The sequence below is a fragment of the Xiphophorus hellerii genome, chromosome 2 (assembly GCF_003331165.1).
Source record: "Xiphophorus hellerii strain 12219 chromosome 2, Xiphophorus_hellerii-4.1, whole genome shotgun sequence".
Classification (NCBI taxonomy): Eukaryota; Metazoa; Chordata; class Actinopteri; order Cyprinodontiformes; family Poeciliidae; genus Xiphophorus; species Xiphophorus hellerii.
This window is the reverse complement of record NC_045673.1, coordinates 6,293,092-6,317,117: the sequence shown is the minus strand read 5'-3', so window position 1 is coordinate 6,317,117 and position 24,026 is coordinate 6,293,092. Positions and strand designations below refer to the sequence as shown.

Genomic DNA, 24,026 nt, shown 5'->3' with positions numbered 1-24,026 from the left:
AGTCAATTAAGTTAGTGATTAATTGGAGTGTACAGAGCTCAAAGGGCCATTTGCTGAAAAATATTTTAGCCAAAATCTATAAATATATTTTATATTTAAGATAAAAACGCCTTTGTTTTTGAATATCTTTTAGTCAAAACTCCTCAGCCAAAGAATTTACTCAACAAGAAGCAGTACTATTTCAACATATTTTTACTCAAGTGAAAATAAAAAGTAGTCGTCCAAGAAATTACTCAAGGAGTAAAAAAGTATTTGATAAAAAGTCTACTCAGGCACTGAGTAACTGATCAAATTATCAATCATTTAATATTTAAAAAATACATAATCAGATAAAAATACATAATCAGATGGACCGAAATATAAAGCTAAATGGAAATTTTGGCATTTTAAGAATGAAATTTATATTAACAAAATCAGGCAAAAATAAATCTTTCCTAATCTGTTTTTTTCAATGTAAAACTTATGAAGCTTTAGCAAAAACTGCAGGTGTGTGTCTGTGTCTGGTGAATTTTTGGTTAAAACATAGTTTGTTTTTCATTCAGTAGTGCAGAAAATCTAGAAATTTTACTCAGGAGTACAGATACTTCATTATAAAACTACTCAATTACAAAGTACAGCATAGTAAAAAATACTCCTAAAGCTAAACCTAACTAGTTACTATCCAACTCTGATCACAAACTTAATTTTGATGGACGCCTGATTCCCATTCGTCTGGTTGTCATGGCAGCAGAAACAGGGAGTATAAAGGAAGTTTTAGTGATGCATTAATTCTTTCGTCCTCCTCCGCTCTGCAGGCAGTTGGAGCCAGGAGGGTGCGGGGATGTGGGTGGGGGATGGAGGTTTATAGTTATCCTGTAGTGACGACTCACTGACATCAGGAGCAGAACAGAGAGAGATGTAGCGGAGGTATTATGAGCTGGGAAATCGCCACCCACCACAGACCAGTGATTCTCATCAAGTCGCTCCACAAATGAGGGCAGCGCTGTCCTGTGATGGAGACGGGGAACATGTGGAGGGTTTTGTGGAAGTATTTCAGGAAAATGGCTGAGGAGGAGATGAAATAACCAGAATTTGTTTTTCTTCATTTTATTTTTCTACTTTTGTGCCTTTGTTATGTCAAACAATGGATTTAACTCATTCTCTAAACTGACAGCATTAAGAGTAATTTTAAATACTTGATAAATTATGTTTTTTTTAACATGATCTTTGGACTTTTACCTTTGGATGTTTTTAAAAAGGCTCTGACCTAAATGTTTTGGTGCCATGCCGTACCATGATGAAGAATACCCGGGTCAGCCCCTGTGGCAGTCTGTGCTGCTTTTCTGCTGCAAGGGCATGATCGAAGGGATCATGGTGGTCCTCTTCTTCTGGCTCCTGGTGCAAGTCCTCTTCACCAAACAACTAGAAGGTACGGTTTTAAAGTTTATGGATGCAAATATCTAAATTACATGAAAAGGCTTTAAAAAAAAAACACCTGAATATCGCTTTAAGGTATATTTTTTACCGTTTGTCAGAATTACTTCTGCTTTATTTTCTCCCAGAAGTGACAGTTGCTGTTCACGTTTGTTTTTTTCATCTGGGTCGGACACTTTTACAGAAACATTATCCGCTCTGGGAGTGCATTAGGCACCTGTTCAGCAAAGGATTATACACAAAGTCTGGTTATCCTGGTTTTAATGTGGACCAGTCACAGATTCAAAGCAGCTCTACCTGTTTGCTTGTGGCTAAAGTCAGGGAATCAACAAATAATTGTCTGGATATGAAAAACATTCAGCCTCAATATGTGTATATGTTGGAAAAACAAGTTCAAAGTTTATTGTCCTTTATAGTCCTAATGTTCATCAAAGTGATAGAGGCGTCCTTTTGGTCAGACACCCTGAAAGCCAACACTGCAAAAACAAAATCTTACCAAATATTTTTGTTTTCTTTTGTAGTGCAAATATATTAGCACACTTAATTACTAACTAAACTAAATTCTAAGTAACTTTTCAAGATACTTAGATAGGAGCTTGTTTGAAGTCTAAAATTCCTTAATATTGGTGAAAAGGTGCTAGTTCCACTGGCAGATTATTTCACTTCTAACATGGACAATTATCTTTATATACAGTACAGACCAAAAGTTTGGACACACCTTCTCATTGAATTCAATGAGAAAGTGTGTCCAAACTTTTGGTCTGTACTGTATATAAGTGAAATAATCTATCAGTGGAACAAGTAGTTTGTCATAAATATTGTGTACTTAAAACGACTGTCGATATCTTGCTAAAAGTCTGTTTTGTCTTATTTCTAGTGTACAAAGATATTTGCACTAGAAACTAGACCGAAAATACTTCTTATATTTTGTGTTTTTCCAGTGTAGAACTAAAAGAGGATTTACTTTGATTTCACTTTGACCTGAAAGCTGGACGACCAAACCTTCTAACAAAGCTCGTCTTTCTTATTCCTGCAGTTCATCTTCAGGTTCTTCTTCTGGTTGGACTGATCGTGTTTTGTCTGTCTCTGCTGCTGGGATGTTTTCTGTGCTGGAAAAAAAGTGACATCTGTACAACAATCCCTAAATCATTTACCTCAACTCAGACTTCTGCTGAAACTTCCACCTCAGCTCTGGAAATACATCTCCAAAGAGAAGCTTCCGGACCCCGGCTGGTGTTGGGCGGAGAAACGCCGGATTATCCGTCCACGTTTTCTAGCCCGGCTCTTTCCGGGAGTGAACGTTCACCTCGTGTATTTTCTGATCAAACCCAACCGGACAGCGATGAAGATGAGCAGACTGCATCTCGTTTTTCTCTGCGTCGCTTCAGCTCACCACTGCAAACAGCTCCGCTTTACAAACCCATTCACCCGAGCCGAGCTTCCCTGCCGTCGCTACCCAAACTGGGAACGCTCACCAGAACATGTAAGGCCATGCAGAGGCGCTGCACGGTGGCTGGAGATTACAGAGCGTCCAGTGAACGCAGCAAACTAACCAGGATCAGCAATAACTCACATTTAATTCCCCTGGCTTCGCTGAGCTACGGCTCCAGCGCTTCCTGCAACAAACCTGTCCTCCATTTCACTGCGGCCTTTTCTCCAGACCAACAAACACTGACAGTCACCGTGTTGAACCTCACTGGGAGACCTCAGAGACTGGAGGACCTGGCTGTCCTCGGCAGTCTGCCACCTTTGCACACCTGTCCGACTCGGAGCAGCTTCAGCCCCGAGTCCAACAACCTGGTGCTGATTCTGAAGGTGAGCTCTCTGAACGAGCTCAAAAACTGTGAGCTGCGACTAAATCTGTTTGTCACTGACACCGTCGCTGTAGGAGGCGTGGTGGTGAGATGTGGAGAAAGAGACTGGAGGTCAGAGAATCCGCTGCACTTCGTGACAGAACTCATGAAAATTGAAAATGTACCTGTGACTTAACGCACTGCAAAAACACAACATCTTACCAAGTATCTTTGGTTTAGTTTCTAGTGCAAATATCGTAGAATAGCCTACTTGAAATAAGACAAAACTAACTTTTAAAAAGGTTGTCATTATCACTTAAAATGTCTTGTTCCATTGGCAGATTATTTCACTTATAGCCAGTTCCTTTTTAATAAATATTAAACCTACAGAAGGTTGTTATTATTATTATTATTAGTTTTATAAAATATATATTACTGTCCTAACAGTATGAAACAGATAATCTGTGAAAAATCAAGCTCATCCACCTTCTTGCAGAGCTACTTTTGCCATCTGAAGAAATGCACAGCTCCCGGTCAAAAATATCCAATCAGAGACAGGAGGAGTGTCTTAGCGCCGTCAATCATCTTCTGTAAATGTGCTACTAAATGTCCTAATGACGGAGAAACAACTTAACATTTCAGAAAAACCATTTATCCGGTGTCATCGGTGGCTATGCTAACTAATCTTACCATTGTGAGTAGACAAGGTTGATTGACAGCGCTAAAACCCTCCTCCTGGCTCTGATTGGTTGTTTCTGATGGAACAGTGTATATCTAGGTTTCAGCAGTTACATAAGGAGAAAGCAGAGAGCTCAATTATTTTCAAAGGTTATCTTTTTCATATCATCCTGTCACAACATAGTAGTACTTTAAACAAATGTGTAAAAAAAACATTTTTATAGAAGCTACACTGCTGCTTAAAGAAATGGACTTAAAACAAGCTATTACATGTTTCTCAAAAGGTACTTGTAAATTATTTTTTGTTTTGATTCAAATATATCAAGATATTTGTATTATAACCAGACCAAAAATACTTAAGATTTTGTGTTTTTTGCAGGTGTTACATGGAACTATGTTGCACTGATAAACAGTGTGGTAACAATACAAATTGCTACACATGTATATTGGTAAGAACAGATTGATCAGTTAGGAATTACCACCATTGTACCATCCTATGAACAATAAATGTAAATCTCCTCCAAAAGACTGTACACGTACCTTGCATCTAAATCTCGCGCTGCCCAGAGACCAATGAAGATTCACTCACATCAGCATGCAAAATGCTTGGAGTCGCCTCAACTGCTTGAACTAGTGTCTAGTAAATTCAGCTGGTATCTATGATGGACTGAGCAGTAAACAGGAAAGCCAGGCACAGATTTCAGTCTGAAAAAGTTGTTTTTTATTTAACCCAAAACACAAACTTGGGGAAATATAGAAAACGACAAAATTGAGCCCATAAAAGAGGTCAAGTAACCAAACTCTACTCAAACTGACAAGAACACTAAATCAAACAAACAAACCTACCTAGATGAGACAAAGAGGAAACTTAAATACTGGCTGACCAGCCCACAAAAACACAAGAGGAGAACATGCAAAAACCTCACTGTGAAATCAGCTACATAAAAGCCATATTAATCTACCAGATGTCTGTTTTTAGACTAGCTCTAAAGCAGCACCTTGGTTGTTTTGACACCCGTCATGACGGAGTGGGCGGAGTTCTGGAGAGCGTGACGTCACGTGCAAATGGTCAATTGGATGTTCTAGTATAAAGAACTGAGTTGTCCACTGCAGATCCTCATTGTGCTTGATTATCAGTTCGGACCTGCTCTATTAGAACCACGTTCCCCAGTGCTGACAACCTGGGGAACGTTGTCCCCAGGTTGGAGTTTCTTTAATTTGACAGAAAAAAAGTGTACTTAGAAACATAAATCCTCTAACTGCATGTGGGAATAACTTTCTTTTGATTTTTATGGGCAGAAGTAAAGTAATTCCCAGTGTTTGTGTTTCATGTTCAAGGGATTAGGTAAAGTCTTGCAGAAGCTAAATACAACAGGAGATCATCCGTTTCTGTAATGCCATTGTGGTTTAATCCTTCACCATTTTCAATCCTTAGGAAAACGCTCCAGTCTAGAACAAAATCTGATCGAGATAATCTTTATGAGACTGCATAAGTGCAGAGAAATCCAGCCTGTGTACAGAAAAATGGGATTTTATAGACATTTATGTTGTACAATATGGTGCCAATGAGAAGTTTACATACATCCATCATATGCATGAAAGAAAGACAAGAGTATACAGGTGAGTATACAGGTTTATGTTACTGTCATATTTTCTTTTACTCGTACATGGAGAAAATTACACAAATACTGAAATATACGCAAAATATCATCAAGTCACCAATAAGATTCTGCTATGGGTCCTATTTGATCCAATTTTTTTATTAGAAATGTTGGACTTAATTTAAATTGGTTGGTTTTCTGCCACAGAGCTAGCATGATATTTAAATTTCCATTTCAGAACCTCAATGTGTCAGGAGTTGCGGTGTGAGTGGTGAGGCAGACGCTGAGGACCCAGGTTGGTGTGCGAAAATGATGATTTTAATGAAGATTCCAGGCATACAAAGTCCAGAGTCCAGGCAGCACAGCTGAGCGGAAGGCTAAGGCTCAACACTGGTAGCACTGGTAAACGAATGGACAACGCAGACAGACTTGAACGACACATTCGACAGGTTAGACGAGATGAGGACCCGACACAGAAACACAGGTGGCATTAAATACACAGAGGGTAATCGCAGAACGAGACACACCTGGGAACAATCAAAGGGTAGACAGGACAACATGGAGACTCAAGACACATAAATCCAAAATAAACACACAGAAAAACTCAAATCAACATAGAGAAAAACCCAGTACTGACACAATGATGGTTTTCCAGAACCATTTATGGTGTACATTTGGGATGATTGTCCAGGTTTCAACCATCTGATCCGTTCTCTCACCGTCAAATGAAGGGAAATTGGTTAAGAAGTTCAAGAATTATCTTGTTTCTTCTTATTATTTTTTTTTATTCACTACTTTAACATTGAATGTGTGTCGGTCATGTGTTGATGTTCTTACAAGCCTCTTAGCTCAAACTACACTATCATGCATGTATTTTTGTGTTGATGTTTTATGGGCTACTGGATATATAAAATTAAGTATCCATCTAACCTACTTAAATAGAAACAAAACAAAATTTATATATTTTGATGGTCAAGCCAGTTTACCATTAACATGAATTGAAAGCTTTCCAACCAAGAAAATACTCCAAGACTGACACCTGGAAGCGTGACTAAAATTTGCAGGCAGCACTACAATGTAATACTTTAGATCAAAGGATGTTGTAAGAATGACCCAGTCAAAGTTCAGACCTAAATCAATTTGGGAATTTGTGGCAGGACTTGAAAATGTTCACAGATGTGCTCCATCAAATCCGACTCAGCTTGAGCTTTTTTGCACAGAAGAGCAGACAGAAAATGTGTTTCTGTGCTATGCTGGGAGTAAAACACCCATAAAGACTCACAGCTGTAATTGGCTCCACAAATAATTTATTCATGACGGTTTAATGCAAATAAACACCAGACTTTTTAGATTTTGTGAAAATGTTTTTCTTCCACTGCATATTTATTCGACACTTTGAAAGTTTGGAGTTTCAACGTCACAAAGTGTAAATATTTTTGCAAGGCACTCTGTAGATAAGCCTGTAAAATTAAAATGTATGTAAGCGAGAGAGTATTTGGTGAAGTGACGAGCACAAAGCTGGGTGATGCTTTCAAAAATATAGGCTAACATTCAGTTTGATTAGAGAGTTCAATGCTGCTTGTTTTCTCCAGATACTGAGGATTTTCTAAGCTATAGTTTTTCCTCTTCTTCATCTTCATCTTGATTGCAAACATCTACAGTCTGATCCAGAAATACTCCATCAGGTTGATGGAGTTCCTCCAGCGCAGGTCACCTTTCCCCCACAGAGACGATCAATTTCTGTAGTTTGCAGCCAGAGCGGTGAAACCTTTAACACTTTTTAAACAGAAAAAAGAGGAAAAAAATAAAACTGTTAATATTCAAATGTGATAAATGTCATAAAAAAGGACAATAAGTGGACAAAATATATCAAACAGTAGAAATTAATATGAGAATCTTAAACAAAAGCTCCAGTTATCAAATAAATAGTTTAAGAGCAAACGATTTGCAAATTTTGCTGGACAATAATTATCGCAATAAACAATAATATTGCTGTTTTGAGACTATTTTCAAGTAATATATTTATAATGGCATAATAATGCAATACTAAAAATCAATAAACCTGTAGAGATCACACTGGAGCTGCAAGATATTTGAAATATAAAAAATAAAACAGACAAAAACAATAAATAAAAAACATAAATAAGAACACAACTGAAACTGAATAAAACAGATGTCTCTGTAAACTATGGGCTTCATAAGCATTTGGGAATTTAAATAAAAGCAACAAAACTTATTTTAGCTGCCCCCTAAACTGATTTTCTATCACATATTTTAATGTCCAGTCAATCGGGATAATAAACACTAAAAAAAGATGGCCACACATCAAGTTTAGTGATAAACTAAAAGGCTATTTAATAGTTTTCAAAGGAATCTGTAATATTTTAATGTTTGTTACTTAGATTGGTGAAACCTGAACTGGATAATTTTACACTTAAAGGACATTCAGCATTGTGATGGCACAGAAATGCTACTTTTGATACGTATTTTGGCTCAAGGTCTAAAATAAATTGGCACAGAGTGGGAGGTCACAATATATAGACAGGCTAAATTTGAACACAAATTCTCTACATTGATGTTTTGATTATGTCGACATGAAAAATGTAAAAAATGTGGACTTTTAGTTAAAATAAACTCTTCATCATTCAGCACTCTTCTCAATCAGTCTAATATTAATACAATATGCAGGCAGGATTCATGCTGAGGCTGATTCCTCTTACGTTTTGAATCAGATTTGCACCACCTACGTGGTTATTTAGCAAGAACAGAGGAGAAGGAGTCTTTTTATTTTTTAGATTGTTGCTAAAACATGGAGTTTAAGAAGTTGGCCATCCAGACCTTCATCCCCGCCCCTCGTACTGGATGCAGTTTAATTAAAGTAGAAGCTGGGATTAGCTCTGTCTGCACATATGTGGATATATAGGTAATGAAATGGGACGCTCTCTTTATTGGATGAGATTATGTGTGGACCATGATTACTCACACATTTCAGTATGCAGACAGAAAACTATTGCGTATTTTTATGGTTGAGGGAAAGTTGGACTTAAATATATGTTTTTAAACCTGCAGTTTGAAGGTTTTACCTCAGCGTGGGCTTCCTGTTTTACATCCCCTTCATCCACTCCTGACCAGTCACCGTTCTCCTCATCCTCCTCCAACACCGGCATTAAAGCCGAGCCAGGCTGCCAATTTCTCCTGTCTGCTGCAGCCTGAAAAAGCAAACAAACAAAAACTGGATTTGTTTACATATCTTAACCGTAATAAGTTGGATTTTCTCTGGGTTTTCTTCTCACCCTATAACCAGAGATGTGGGAGTCCAGTCCTGAGTTGAGGAGGATCCACTTTGAGCAACTGGATTGTGTATCAGCAAATCTCGCCTCCTTTCCTTCTCGCTGCCTTAAACAAGCTCTTTAACTACAATCAACGAGATGTAGGAGTTTAAAGTCATTATTTATTCATAAATGTATTACTTATTAAAGCATCTTGATCTGATGGTATTCCCTAAAAATCTAAATATATGATTGATTCGATTAAAAATTGGCAGCTCATTTACTTTTAGGTGGCCAGATCTAGGCTGTGTGAACCAAATTTTGTTGACAGAATAAAAATCCAACAAAGTTTTTGACTAGATTGTGAATTAAAAGTGTTGCTACTTGCCCCGCCTGTTACCTAGCAACCCAGTGGGAATTCCGCCCTGTTACCTAGCAACCCAAAGTGTAAAAGTTGAGTTAGGGGGAAGTGGCCAGCAACAGCTTATTTAGATTTAAAGTGACAGGAGGCCCTAAAACAGCTCAAAGTAGGCAGAACTGACCAGACTAAAACTTCAATATCTCAGAATGATTTTGTGCAAAAGATGTGATGAACATGTTTTTTATTGCACATCGAACTATTCTAATCTGTCCAATGAAGAATATTAGGTCACCTTTATTTTAAATACATCACTAGGAAAATGTTTATTATGTCCAGATGTAAATTGGACAGACAGAAATGAAGATCGTCTTGGTTTACCTGCTCAGTGACCATTCTTCTCTGCTGCTCCACCTCTTGGTCAACAAGGCAGATGGTTTTATTCTTCTTGTCTTCAATCCACAAAGTCTTATTTTTACCCTGTAGAAAGGATACTTGTCATTATACATATATTTTAGTACATAAAATATTTTGCTCTTTTTTTGTACATGATAAACTGATTGATTTGAGCAACAAATTTGATTTGAGCAATTAATTGTAATGACAAATTTAAATAAGGTCTTTGATTTCCATTCTGATAATTAAAATTTTTTTCAAGACCAGTTTTGTTTAGAGATGTCATAATCCATTTATTTTACAGCTTCAGTTGTTTGTGGTTTTTGTTTTCCTTTTTATTTAGTGTTTTTTGGCTGTTGTGTTTTATTTTGGAAATTTAAAATGTCTGCCAGTTCCAGTGTAGAGTGTTCTGTACAAAATGAAAGATTTATTAGTCTTATTATTATGCTGTTATTATTATATTAGTTGAAAATAGTATCAAAACGACAATGTTTTTGTTTCTGGGACAATTTATCATCCAGCAAAACTTCTTATTGTGATAGGATCTTTATAAAATCTGCAGAGTTATTTTGATTGTCAGAGAAAAAAACTTAATAATCAGTTAATTATTCACCTCACTGTGGGAAAACTTCTGGCTCTGGTTTGGATGTTTGTGGAGGCCTGGAGGATTTAGCTGCTGCGTCTCATCCAACTTTTCCCTCCACTCTGAAATCACACACAAGGTTTAAGCTTTAAATCCCTGCAGGGGAAATCCCTCTATTACTATTACTGTTAATATTCTTTTCATGCACGTCCTTTTAAAAGCAAAAGCTCCTACCGTCTTGTTGCTCGTGCATTGAGGCCGGGTTTGACACATCCGCCTGAACTCCTCCACCGTTTTGACAAACTTCAGACGCCTTTTTCATGAGCTTTCCCAACAAAGTGGAGAAAGAAAAAAGACAGTCCAACCTTTTAGCCTTTTTCCCTGTGGTTTAAACCAGGAGTTGGTTTTTGTACCTTGAGCTCAAGAGCAGAAATCCTGATTTGAGCCTCAGCTCTTTCCATCTCTCTTAGCCGTTCCATAGTCCTCAAATCATGCTCTCTAACACAGAAATAAAAAATAATTTTAGGAACATTTTTTGATTGTTTTTCTGACACTAGTCTTACCTTTCACTCACTTCCCTTTCTGTTTCTGAAAGTTTTTGCTTCAGCCTCTGAACCTCGCCGTTTTGCGACCAAAGCTGAGGATTGTGTATGCTCAGGTTAGCATTTAAATTTCTTAACACTTTAACATTAAATGTGTGTTTGTGAGAGGAACATCTTGTTACCTGAGGAGATTTATTTCTGCTGCATGTGGAGTCTGGCGTTAAATAGGATTCTGAAAGGCTGAGAAACAATGAAAGGTCAAATCACAGAGGTTGTATTCCGAGTATTTTTCCAACCCTGCATTCTGTGGAAATCTGATTAAAATCCACTCACTCTGTCTGTGTGTCTTTGTGAAGAGTCTGCACCAAATCACTACCTGCAAACAGAAGCTCAGTGCGCTTTACTGCCCCCTTGTGTTCAAAGAATACAAACCTTTTTTGTCTTGGGTTTGTTAAAGTTAATGAAGATGGTTAATTGCAGCTTCATTGAAAATATTTACTTTTATTATAGAACAACAAAATGCATCTTTACCTGTTTCCTGTTCACACCTCAGTAAAGACTCAGATTCTTTCTGGAAGATTAAAAGCGACCGTTATGTAAACTGATATTTTTTGGTCTCCTTTTTATCTTAAATTACTAGCAGAGGAGAGAGGAGAGGATTGGCCTAGCATCTCCTTCCTGAAAGGAGATGACCTCATTATTTTTTAACAATTGTAAGCCTACTTCTAAACTTTTTGTTCTGGTTAAAAAATTTCAAAAAGAAATTGGGGAACCAACTCTATTTTGTTCCCAATTCAGTAAGACTTTCAAAGAAATCCTGTTACTATTCCTGCTGCAGTAACATAAGTTAGACAATTTAAACACCTTTTTATTTATTTTTTTGAAAGGGGATTTATCATGCAAAATTCACTTTTCCCCATTTTTACACTTTCATTTGGGTCTCAATTGCTTCTGAAAACATCAATGCGTCGTTACCTAGCAACCCCAGTCCTGCTTGTCACCTAGCAACCTGAGCAGCGCTCCAGCACATTTGGTCAGCTTGTTTTACTGCTGTTTGCACTGCAAAAACACGAAATCTTACAGAGTATTTTGGATTGTTTCTATTGCAAATCTTAGAAAACTTGAAATAAGAAATTAACTTACAGGTAACTTTTCAGCGAGACATAGAAGCTTGTTTTAAGTAAATAATTTCTTAATATTGATGAAAAAGTTCTAGTTCCATTGGCAGATAAATTAACTTATAACAAGGGAAAAATGTCTCATTATAAGTGAAATAATCTGCTAATGGAACAAGCACTTTTTAATCAATATTAAGGAATTATTTACTTAAAACTAGCTTCTATGTCTCGCTGAAAAGTTACTTGTTAGTTAGTCTAATTTCAACTTTACTAAGATATTTGCACTAGACACTAGACAAAAATACTTGATAAGATTTAGTGTTTTGCAGTGTGTGCTCTTTTGTTGTTGACTTTACCATCCAGAAACCAATTACTGCCTTCTTGTTGGTTGTGCTGGAGGCTCGACTAATGCTTTTCAAAAATATATGGCTGTATAATTCTGCATCTGTTCAGTAGCCGTTTTCTCAATATTGACTGGATGCTACATGTGATATCATATTTTTAGTTTTGTGATCTGATAAATTAAGGTTAGCTCAAGTTCTCCATGAAAATATTTTTAATACAGAATGTGAAAACATATGACATTTAATTAGGAAACCTGAAGTTTATGTACACATCTGAGCAACTTGAAATATTAAATGTCTTGAAACCATGAATGAAACATACCAAAACACATTAAAGAGTTTTAAATGTATTGCTTACTGTATCAATGGTGCAGTTTCTCTTCAGTTCTTCTAACTCATCTTGTGTGGACCGAAGGTTCAAAGCAACATTTTGCCATTTTTCTGTCCAGTGTGAGGCCAAATCTTCTAGTTCTTTAATGCGCAGGAGTCTCATTTCATCCCTTTTTTGATACGTTTTCTCGTGCATTTGCAGCATATTTTCCTTCTCTTTGAGCTTTTCTTCCAAACAGACACAATGATTCTGCAGTTTCTGATTTTCTAGGTCCAAATCCTCTGTAGATGTTCTGTGAAATATATATTTTCAGTTATAACTGTGTTAACTTGCAGAGTTAATATCTAAATTTGACCTTCAGTTACAGGTTGAGTTCCCCTGTTTACCATCTCACCTGCGCTGGTTGTTGTTTCCTGTTGATTCATTTAATGCATCGTGTCCTCCTGGGTTTCTTTCAGTCAGCAGATTCTCCTTTTCTCTGATCTGATCTGTGATCTGTCTTAATTTTATGCTTCTCTCCTCGTTTAGCTCCTGCAGCTGATGTTGTGACTCAGCCAGATGTTTCTTCATCACTTCCAGTTCTTGTCTCAATTGTTCATTTACCTGCTCCAAAGAAACAACACGAAGCAGTTTAGTTAAGAACTCAAATAAATAAATAAATTAACAAAACAACTAAAATCTCTCTGAGAACCTCTGAGTTCTCCTTTGGTTTAGTGACGACGTCACTGACTCTCTTTTCCATCTCCTCCATTTGATTAATCAGCATCTTCTGCGTCTGCATAGACAAAAAAAAAAAAAAAGACAAATAAAAAATCTGAAATCAGATAAAAACTTTCTGGGCCAAATCAGGATAATGAATTCACTTACAGGGCCGGTTGTGCAAGAAAATATTGATAAAACCAGTTCACAAACTGTTAAAATATCAATGTATTCGTTAACATTAAATAATATTACTGAACATCCTTTCAGTCCCTCCAGGATTTTGTGATGCTTTTTGTGATTTTTGCAATAAAAGTCAAAGTGTTTGTGGTACGGTAAAAGCAACTTTTTATTACTCGCTGTGTAGATCATGAACTATAATCTGACATCACCTAAGGCTGAGGCAGCTGTTTAGTACAATAAATAAAGTTTTTGACCATTTTTGAGAGTAAATCTGCAATAAACTCCAAATTATTAGCACAAGAAAATGTGGGATTTTTGCATGAATTTCCACAATAATTCTCAAGAAACTGGAGGGACTCATTGATATAATTCGGCAGTAAATGGTAAAAACTGCATTGATTTGATTGAAAACATAATATTTAAGCCTACTTAGTGTTTAGTCTAGAATCTAAAGGGCCACATAAAAAGCTATGGCGGGCCAGATTTGGCCCACAGGCCTTAAGTTTGACACATGTGCTATATATAAGATTGTTTTCAGGATTTATTTGTTTGATTTACCTCAGCAGAAGTCTGGAGATCCTGGAGAGCTTTGTTTCGCTCTTCTTGGAGAGTTGCGGCTCTCGCCTCAGCTTCTCTCAGAGCCTCCCTCATCTTGTCCACCTCTGTCAGATCCTTCTTCTCCTGTATTCAAACCAGAATTTACATATAGAAAAATTGCAGAAACAGACATATTCAAAGGTCAGACACCTGTTTCCTTACGTCTCCTGGAGTCTTTGATTTGCTGTGTGAAGCTGCCAGAGGAGACGTCAGCTGATCGTTCACCAGAGAAGACCTCATGTGCAGCAGCTCATTTTCCAGCTTTTGGACTCTTTAAAAGATTTTTATTAATTCTCTTTAACTGCAGTTACATAACTTTTATTTAAAAAAATGTTTTTTACATTTGTTAAAACTGTCACTATGTTGTGATATGTTTCTGTTCTCTGCATTTCTGCACAAATACTCAGCTTCCAGGATCAAGAACAACCAATCAGAGCCAGCAGTAAATCATCCTCATGTAGATGCTGCTCAGGCAATCTCTGCTATGCTACATCGCCGTCCCAGATAATGGAGCATGTCATGAATGTTCAGGTTAGTTAACATGGACACCGATAGAGTTTTCTTGGAATGATAAGTTGTTTTTCCACCATTATATTCAACAAAGGGTTGATTGACAGCGCTAAGACCCGCCTCCTGGCTCTGATTGGTTGTTTTGGACCAGAAGCAGTGCAGACATTAATAGTAAGCTCAGGGAGGAAATTTATTTTTTCACAGATTATCTGTCTCATTGTCACAACACAATAGAATTGATAGAATATGTAAAAAGCTGATTTTTGTAGAAGTTACACACGACAGGTTTCATTTTTATTTACTTTTCTTGGAGATCTCGACACCTGTGGACTCTGCTCAAACACTTCATCCTGACTGAAAGCATCCATCGTTTTAGATAGCAGCTGTGTGACACAGGAGTACATGCTAAATCATACAAATAAAAATAAATAATTAAAATTCATTAATTTTATCTTGTATTGCACCTTCTGTTCCATGTCGAGCATCTGTGCCATCGTTTTGTTGTAGCCCAGAGTAGCTTCTCTGGTCCTCAGCCGGTCCAGCTTAGAGTTCAGCCGCTCATGAGCGTCCTGGAGCCACGGCAAAACTTCTGCTTGTCTGAAGCTCCTTTCAGCTCGACCAGCCCATATTTCTGCTCCAAATGGTGAAAACGACCTTGTAGGACTCTCAGGCTCTAGATGGTACATTGACCGCCACCTCCTTAGACCCAGGATCGCTCCTTCTGAAGGCACCAGCACTGCAACATGAGCAAACACAAAACTCGTCCAAAGTTACCCAACTTACTTAAGAATCACCACTGTACTGCTAAAACATAAAATCTTACCAAGTATTTTGGTCTAGTCTCTTGTGCAAATATCTTACTACAACTGAAATGAGGCAAAACTAACTTACATGTGACTTTTTAGCTAAGATGTCGGAGCTTGTTTTAAGTCAATAATTCCTTAATATTGATGAAGAAGCACTAGTTAAATTGGTGGATTATTTCTCTTATGACATGATACAAGTGAAATAATCTTTCTGTAAAGGTTTCATTGTTAGATTGTGTGACTGTAAAAAAAAAAGCCAACAGGTGTGCATGAGGAGGCTGCTGTTATCACTTTAAGACCATAAAAACTGGTCCAGTTACCTGGAACTGGCTCTTGACGTAAACCCTGACCCACACCATGAGGAAGACTAAAAAGAAAAAAGAGCAATATTTTTTTAGATTTCTTTTTTTTTGGGGGGGGAAATGAAGGAACATTTACATTTTAGATCTTACCCTGGCTGTAAAGTCAGATCTGGAGTTCCACATGTCCAGGTCCACGAGTAAAAAATAAACTAATGTTTGAATTATGGACGAAACGTCCTGCAGCGTCCTCCAAGGTTTAAGTTGTCCGTCGTTTCTGTTAGGAAGAAATGGCTCAGCAGTCTGGCTAGAGGACAAACTTTCACACAAAGCTGTTATCTGGAGGTGGGCATCTATTATTGGATCATGTCTGCTGATATTTCCACTGTTTACGTGACAGGAAACACATCGTCACCGCTACTTGGACTCATCCACAAACCCTTCTGTCACGACACGTTTTTAATTATACATATTATTACATATGTCATCCAAAAATCTGATTTCTGAATAACAGTCCTAACTAAGAGAACAATTTCTCTAATGTAAATTTTTGCGGCCCACAACTACAATTCAGAAGTAACACAAATTTGCACCATCAAGCACAGGTGGTTGATGCAGATAGAGATTTTATTTATAACCAGAGTAAAACTATTACTGATATAATTTTCTTACAATGGAAAATGTTAATTACAACATGAAGTCATATTTGTCTTTTTGTGACCAAGCTTTTACGATAAGTAGAATCATGCTTATTCTGACTTTTATTTTGCTGCACATAAATCAGTTTGTTTTTATTAAACTTGGCCTAAACATAGCAATCTTTTTGAAAGAAAGTGACCCAAATCTTACTCTTATTGCTGAAACCAAATTTGTTTAATTGAGTGCAAAAGATACTGAAAACTAGATGCTTTTCTTTTAATAAAGCAAATGTGCAAAATCTCTTCTAAGGTTTGGATCTACAATGAATAACATCCATTTTGGATAAAATAAAATTGGATTACTTTATTTACTTTTTTTTTTCCTTTTTGGCCCTTTTTGTGATCTGGGTCTGTTTTTGTGATCACAAAATGTTTGGACAGCCCTGCTCTAATGGGATCTTACTTCAGAAATCCTCTCCTGTTCACTATCAGAGTCAACCTGCTTCGTTTGTTTTCCTTGCATAGTTTTGAGATTGTCTGTAAAGGCCATCCTGGGAGTATCATGATGACCTCAGTTCATTAAAAGCAGCTGGATGACAGAGTGATGCTCCCCACTCCCTAGATATTCTCCACATGATCTCATTTAACCTCAATCAGTTGTTTACTGACATTTCTAATACACCAACATCAGCTTTCTTCTTATTAAATATTTTCTACAGTAATTTGGCACAAGAAAAGAAAACTGTTTCTTGCTCTTTTGTTCTTTTAAGGCTTTATTCTTTAGTGTTAAGGTTTGTGGTAAATTGTCTCTAAGGATGCAGATTTTCTTCAGCTTAGTGTGAAATGTTGCATCCTTGTGACTAAATCCAAAGTTGTTTCTTGGATAAGTAAGTCAGGCCAGAATACAGCAGTACTGCTCTTTTATTAGAACATATGGTTCAGTTGAGCCAATTTGTATTTGACCAATACAAACTGGGTTACAAAGGTACACTTTTACCATTTTCTCTCTCTGTGTGTCTCTATTTTTTGAAAACCTGACTTTATTATTTTTCTTAGCATCATAGTAACAGCCACAGTCGTTCTTGTCTTTCACTGACTGCTGCTGAACACCGTCACTTCAAACGTTATAACTTTTCCCCCCTACTACTGGCGCCCCCGATTCTCAGAATATTTTTATTCTAGCTGACTGATTATTATTAAGTTAAGTTATTTTGAAAAAGAAATTGGCAAAATTTCGAAAACATCTCCAAACAATTAACAACTCACATCTATTGCAGTATTATTTGATAATTGTATGTTCAGTTTAAGGTCAAAAGTGTTAAATATAATTAGTAAACAGAACTTAATCTATTTTACTGTAAACCAGATAGAAATGTAAATAAACCGGCCTTGGTAATCTATGTATAATCAATTTAGTTATTCATTGCTCGAACGCATCCATGTAAATCAACATACATATTACAGAATAAATGAATAAATAAACAAAATAACCTCCTTGAAGTTATTTTGTTGTCATGGAGAAAGAGTTCTCACGTGTTTTATTTTGAAAAGTGAGGTTTCCCGGAAACAGGAAGCTAGTGTCAGTAGCCGTTTAAAAGCTAAGAGGCTAATCTCAAAGAGCTATCTTCTTAGCCGTTGTTTGAAAATTGCATTGCCTTGAGCTGTACAAAGGAGTCCGCATCGATTTAACATTGGAAAGGTATAAAACTTTGTCTTTATTTAAAGCGTTTTTCTACTGAAATGAGTTTTGGATAGCAACTTAGCTTGATACAAGGCCGAAGCTATTGCTAAGTACGTTTTCAAACGTTAGCTCCAAACTGTGAATATTTCGCTAGTACTGCCTGAATGTTAACTTGTTCGGACTTATAAGTCGGTGATTATTGGTGTGGCTGTTTTAGCTGTTCATGTTCATTTGAAATAGAATATTTATTGCAGATAATGGCCTCGGACTGGTTGGGTAGTTTGGTGTCTCTTAACTGTGGACCAACGCTGGGAGTTTATCAAGGAGAAGTGTCATCTGTGGACCAGTCCAGCCAGACCATCTCCTTACGACAACCTTTCCACAATGGGGTCAAATGTCCCGTTCCTGAGGTCACATTCAGGTAAACCTCGACTTAAATGTTCTCGATTCTACTTTTCCCACAACTTGGGTCTGTTTTATTAAAACAGTACCATTTCAATCTAAATAGAAATGGTGTTTTGACCCAAAGTTGTTGTTTTGCTGCTAACCTGTTTTTATATTTAAGCACTTCCTCTCGTGTTCTGGTATTTTCATTTCAAATAATGTGATACAAACTCAACAAACTGGATTCCAGAAGTGAGCAGGCCTTTCACAATAAGAAACTTTGCTGGACGATAAATTACCTCCGGAATTATTGCGATAAACGATAACTGTTGTTTTGAGACCATTTTCAGATAATAAATTGATAATGGCCCTATCAAGTTAAAGTTTTATTTTATAATGAACTCTGCATTGGAACTGGAAGACATTTTAAATATCCAAAATAAAACACAACAAATGACAAGGAAATAAAAACCACAAACAACTGAAACCAAAAATAAGATTATAAAGTCTCTGTAAACAAAATTAGCCTTCAAAAATATTAATCACCACAATAGAAATTATCGAGCTCACTTTAATTTATCATGCAATTAATTGCGACAATCTTAGAAGTGAAAAACAATTATGTATGCTATTGGGTTTCTATAAATGGTCAAATCTGATCCATTTTGCATTTTACTGAAGCTCTCTCTTGTTTTTTTGTTGTTGTTTTTTCTTCCAGTGCCATTGATATACAAGAACTAAAAATTTTGGACATCAGAAACTTTCATGCCAGGGCAGCTTCCAGTGCTGCTGCAAAGGGAAACGCTGTCCCAGTTGCCGTTCCAAAGGGGGATCCCAGATCTGTGGAGAAGCTGAACTCTCCACAGCAGTGCTCTAAAAGTTATGGAGAACGTCACCTGGATGCTCTGGGTCAACCTAAAGGCTTTCGTCGAAGACATAACTCCTGTAGGTGTGATTCATTTGGCTGCAGGTAAAACTGTACTATGAATATTGAGACACTAATAGCTGCTTTTTTCCCCGATACTATCAGGGTCGTCCACCAGTCGAGGGGCAAACCAAGCGACGCCGAAAAAGAATGGAGTGAAAAACTGGGCAGATGAAAAACAGAGACGACGAGTGCTTCGGCGACGGCATGGATGACGGGCTGGATACGGATTTTGATTTTGAAGGAAACCTGGCACTGTTCGACAAAGCTGCAGTTTTCTCAGAGATTGACACCACAGAGCGACGTAACGGCGCGAGGTCGCGTGGCACGCCTCAGGATCAGACGCCCACACGGTACCGCCACGACGAGAACATCCTGGAGGTCAAACCGATTGTTTATAGACAGATTGTTGTACCACAGCCTGGGCACAAAGAGTACTGCACTGGTACGTGTTTTACGTTGCAGCGACTGAAGTACAGTGTTCAGTAGAGTAGTTTAAACCTGCTTCTTTACTTTATGTCATACAGACTCTGGACTTGTTGTTCCGAGTATTTCTTATGAGCTCCACAAGCGTCTGTTGTCTGCTGCCGAGCGCTACGGCCTGACGCTGGAGCGGAGACTGGAGATGACTGGAGTGTGTGCCAGCCAGATGACACTCACGTTGTTAGGAGGGCCCAACAGGTACGAATATTGACTTAGATGAAGCATTTAGTTAAAAGTTCAACCTTAATTCTGAATTATGAGGAATTAGACTGAAGGTATGTGGAGAAAAAACACGTTTTGAGTTAATCGTTTTTTTTTGTTTTTACATGTTGAACAGCCCGCATTTTTTTTTTTTCCATTTTCATTTTTGCAAAGTTCATAAAAATCTGGACTTTGCTTTTAGCACTTTTTAATTCTGGGTAAAAACAAAAAAATTGTTTATCGCAAAAAGGTTTAGGTTTTCAAACTTCATTCTTTATTCTCGTATATACAACATCTAAAATATGGATTTCTAAACAACAAAGCGGTTGACCTCGCACATCTCAAGTTGATTCTTTCGTAAAACTTTGATTTACTACTTGAGAGAAATTATAAATATGAATGCATCAAAAAATAAATAAAAATGGAGTTTCAGTGCTTTCTTTTTATTTAAATCTTCCAAGTCTTTGACTGTTTGTGGTTTTAAAACTTGGTCTGGTTTAGGCATCAAACAAACAACCAAAACTCTTTAACTTTTAAACTTTTACAATGTGTAAAATGTATAAACAGAATGTTTAATGTATAATAATTCAGTTTAGATTTGACAAATCTGCTATAAATATTGTAAAGTTGGTGAAATTATTTGTCAGTAAATATGTAATCTAGTGGCCTTTATCCGTTTGTTGAATCAGACGTCAATAATGCTCTCATGATTAATAGATAAAACTCAAATGGTAAAATTGTTTTTCACTCAAATGTCTGGAAAAAGTTTGGACATTAGTAATTATAGGAAGTCAAAAAATCTGTTTAATTGCCTTTTCTAAATTGTTTACGTCTTTCAGATTTACACCCAAAAACCTCCATCAGCGGCCCACGGTGGCGCTGCTGTGTGGGCCTCATGTTCAGGGAGCGCAGGGCATCAGCTGCGGCCGCCACCTGGCCAACCACGAAGTGGAGGTCATTCTGTTTCTGCCCAACTTCGTCAAGATGCTCGACGCCGTGACAAGCGAGCTGACGCTTTTCAACAAGACCGGCGGCAAACAGGTGTCCAGCATCAAAGGTGAGCCTGGCTGGTGGTGCAGGCTACGTTCACACAGCAGAGAGTGGTGCTCAATTCCAATTTTTAGTTAATTTTTTATTATGAAATGCGACTTGCATGGTTGTTCATACCAATAATTAAATGAGCCATCAAACTTCCGTGTAAGTGATTTACAACCCCAAAGCGTTTATTTCAGTTATAATCTGCCAGACATGGGAAAATGTTTCAGGTATAAGTTAAATAATCTGCCAGTGGAACTAGTACTTTTTCATCAATATTCAGAAATTACTGACTTAAAAACATCTGATAAGTTACTTGTGAGTTAGTTTTGTCTTACTTCAAGTTTAAGATATTTGCAGTAGAAACTAGACAAAAATACTTGGTAAGATTTTGGGTTTTTAGCAGTGTAAAAGTCAGATAAAATTACGTCATGACCGTTCAAAGCAGAGACGATTTGAAAACAATCTGATTTAGGACCATATTTTGTTTACAGAGAGTTTGATTCATTTTATTTGTTGTTTCTGTTTTGTTTTATTTTGGATATTTAAAAATGTCTTCTGGTTCCAGTGTTAAATGTTCATTAGAATTTAAAGTTTATTGATCTCTAAGAATGTGTTCTTGCATTATTATGCCATTACTGTTGTTTTACTTTAAAATGACCTCAAAATTACAATATTATTGTTTATTGCAATGACTTCTGGGACAATTTATCATCCAGAAAAATGTATCCTCCTAGCAGGCCCACATGGTCAAAAAATGTGGGTCTCATTTTTCTGCTGTGTGAATTTTATTATTTTTTTTAATGAAATGATCACCAGTGGGTCACGCTTGTTCGTTTTTCTCCCTGTAGATCTCCCAGACACCCCAGTGGATCTAATCATAAACTGTCTGGACTGCCATGAGAACACATTCCTGATGGACCAGCCTTGGTACCGGGCGGCTGCGGACTGGGCCAACCAGAACAGAGCGCCGGTGCTCAGCCTGGACCCCCCTGTAAGCGGGCAGGGCCATGCAGTCGAGGCCAAGTGGTCGCTGTCGCTCTGCCTGCCCCTTCCTCTGGCCGAAGGCGCCGGCAGAGTTTACCTGTGCGACATCGGTGTTCCTCTGCAGGTGTTCCAGGAAGTGGGAATCAAGTACCACTCTCCGTTCGGTTGTAAATTCGTCATCCCCCTGCACTCCGCTTAACGAGACTGATTGATTAAACCATTCACCTTCCTTGACCATTTAGGTTTTGGCGCCTTATATTCCATGAGTTTCATCTCTAAGTCATTGTTTGAACTGTTTCCTCACGCTCAAGGACCACTGATGCATACTTCGTTTTGTTTTTTTACAAATGTGGAAGCTTTCAAGTCTTTATTGGTCATCTTGGTGATTAAGCTATGGGATTGTAACGCAGCTTAAAGAAGGACAATCACTTAACTTTGAACAGTTTGGTCTAAATCCATTGTACAATACACTTAATTTTCACTGCGGAAACCCAACTGGCTCCAAACTTAGACTTTCGGTGCTCAGTTTGTGTTTTCAGGTTTACATGACGTTAATCTGCAGCAGGGAGTCTCTGCAGGAAGCCTCCTTTGTCTTTCGATGTGCTGATTTATATTCTTTTTTTTTCATACCTTTTGACGGCACAGATAGAAAACGCACTGAATGCTTTTGAGCCATGAAAGCAGGGAGTTTGTAGATGTAACTTCAGTAGCGTTTTGAGCAGATTAGCTAAGAGAGCAGAATTCAATTAAAGTTACTGTTTTATACGCCACTCTGCATGCACCAGTATTAGAATCGGGTCCTCGGTTTATAAAAATCTAATTTGGCATATTCGTAGCTCAAATACGAGCCGAGGTGATTTTGTATTTTTGTACTCATTCCTGTGATTGGGCCGGCTGCCCGGTTGATAAACAGTCGTTAGATTTAGGTTCTGGTAAAGTGGAGCAGCACAAAAAAACCCTGCTGCTCAAGTGGGGAGAAATACTTTGTCAACCAATGTTTTGAAAGAAGATTATAATGGCGTGTTTGAAAGTTTCTGCATAAAATAAGGTCCAGAAAGAGCAGGCTCTAAAATACAACAAGGTTAATATTTCTGATTCATGGAAAATATCTGACACTGACATTTAGCAAAAAATGCACATTTTTATTTGGCCACGATTCGATTATTTCTGCTCTGAGCTGTGACGTCCTGTACAGAGTAGCTTTTGTGAACCAATAACAGCAATTCCCAAAAAACAAAAAAAAAAATTGGTAAGTGATATATACCAGAAAATATTTAGAAAAAACATCATGAAACTGTGAACAAGAGCTGCTGTTGTGCCATCTTCTGAGGGCGACACATCTTTCCATGTACTGCTTGACAATGAAAACTTATTCTTTTTTTTAATTTATGTATCATTTTCATTTGTAATGAGTCCAGAAATAAAGTTACTACCTTGTTGTTAGCATTATTTAACACTCTCACTATCAGGTTTTTAAAGATCTGGGTAAAGTTGAGATTACTAATCCTAGTACTTTATTATTTTTTTTATTATTTAAAGATAAAATTTCCAACATCTCAGAAGCAGCTTTCACAGGATTGATGTACGTGTTCGATGACGGCTACAGCCATGCACAATAGTTCTCTTTTTCTCCAACATTCCTCTTGCCTGATGTGTAATTATTTCACATCTGTTGAGACAAGCCTGGCTTGGAAAGTGAAGCCAGCGTTGCTGAATGTGACGGTTGTTTATTGGCCAGCAGGAGGCGATAAAAGGAAACATTTCCACGCTTCCTCTTTTAAAACCCCGCAGCTTTTGGATGATTATGACGACTGATAGCCTTTTTTTGTTTTGTTTTTTTTTTCCACAGAGAAATGGGAACTGAGTTTTATTTTCTCCGTTCAGAAGAAGCCGCATTAGAAAATGTCAGTGGTGGCTGAGTTGCGTTGGTTCTGCACAGGAGGCTGCTGTGAAATGAAAACTTCATTGTCACTGATCGTCTTGTGCAGAAACTTTGCATTTTTCATGTCCAATAAAAACCGATAACCACTCACTGTTTGCATGTCTGTACTTTTTTTTTTTTTTTGTAAACATTGCCTCATTGATCAAGTTCCTACTTCGCTCGGTTTGGGTCTTATTTTTAGCAGGACTGCCACAACGCGCATGTGCACAGTAAAACCAAGGTGGGGCAAA

At 37.5% G+C, this 24,026-nt stretch overlaps 2 protein-coding genes across 2 annotated transcripts; both read left to right on the top strand.

The window, feature by feature from the left end:
• The first annotated feature begins 450 nt into the window (after nucleotides 1-450).
• Nucleotides 451-3,455, top strand: syt18b (synaptotagmin XVIIIb). Its single transcript, XM_032579234.1, has 2 exons — nucleotides 451-1,408; nucleotides 2,450-3,455. Exons 1-2 carry the CDS (start codon nucleotides 1,264-1,266, stop codon nucleotides 3,400-3,402), a joined length of 1,098 nt encoding a protein of 365 aa, XP_032435125.1. The 5' UTR covers nucleotides 451-1,263; the 3' UTR covers nucleotides 3,403-3,455.
• Nucleotides 3,456-17,708: 14,253 nt separating this feature from the next.
• Nucleotides 17,709-23,886, top strand: edc3 (enhancer of mRNA decapping 3 homolog (S. cerevisiae)). The gene is given in 8 exon segments (XM_032548730.1): nucleotides 17,709-17,857; nucleotides 18,094-18,260; nucleotides 18,942-19,168; nucleotides 19,254-19,312; nucleotides 19,314-19,593; nucleotides 19,676-19,829; nucleotides 20,672-20,889; nucleotides 21,719-23,886. Coding segments are annotated over 7 exon segments (1,437 nt in total). The 5' UTR covers nucleotides 17,709-17,857; nucleotides 18,094-18,096; the 3' UTR covers nucleotides 22,054-23,886.
• Nucleotides 23,887-24,026: the final 140 nt, after the last annotated feature.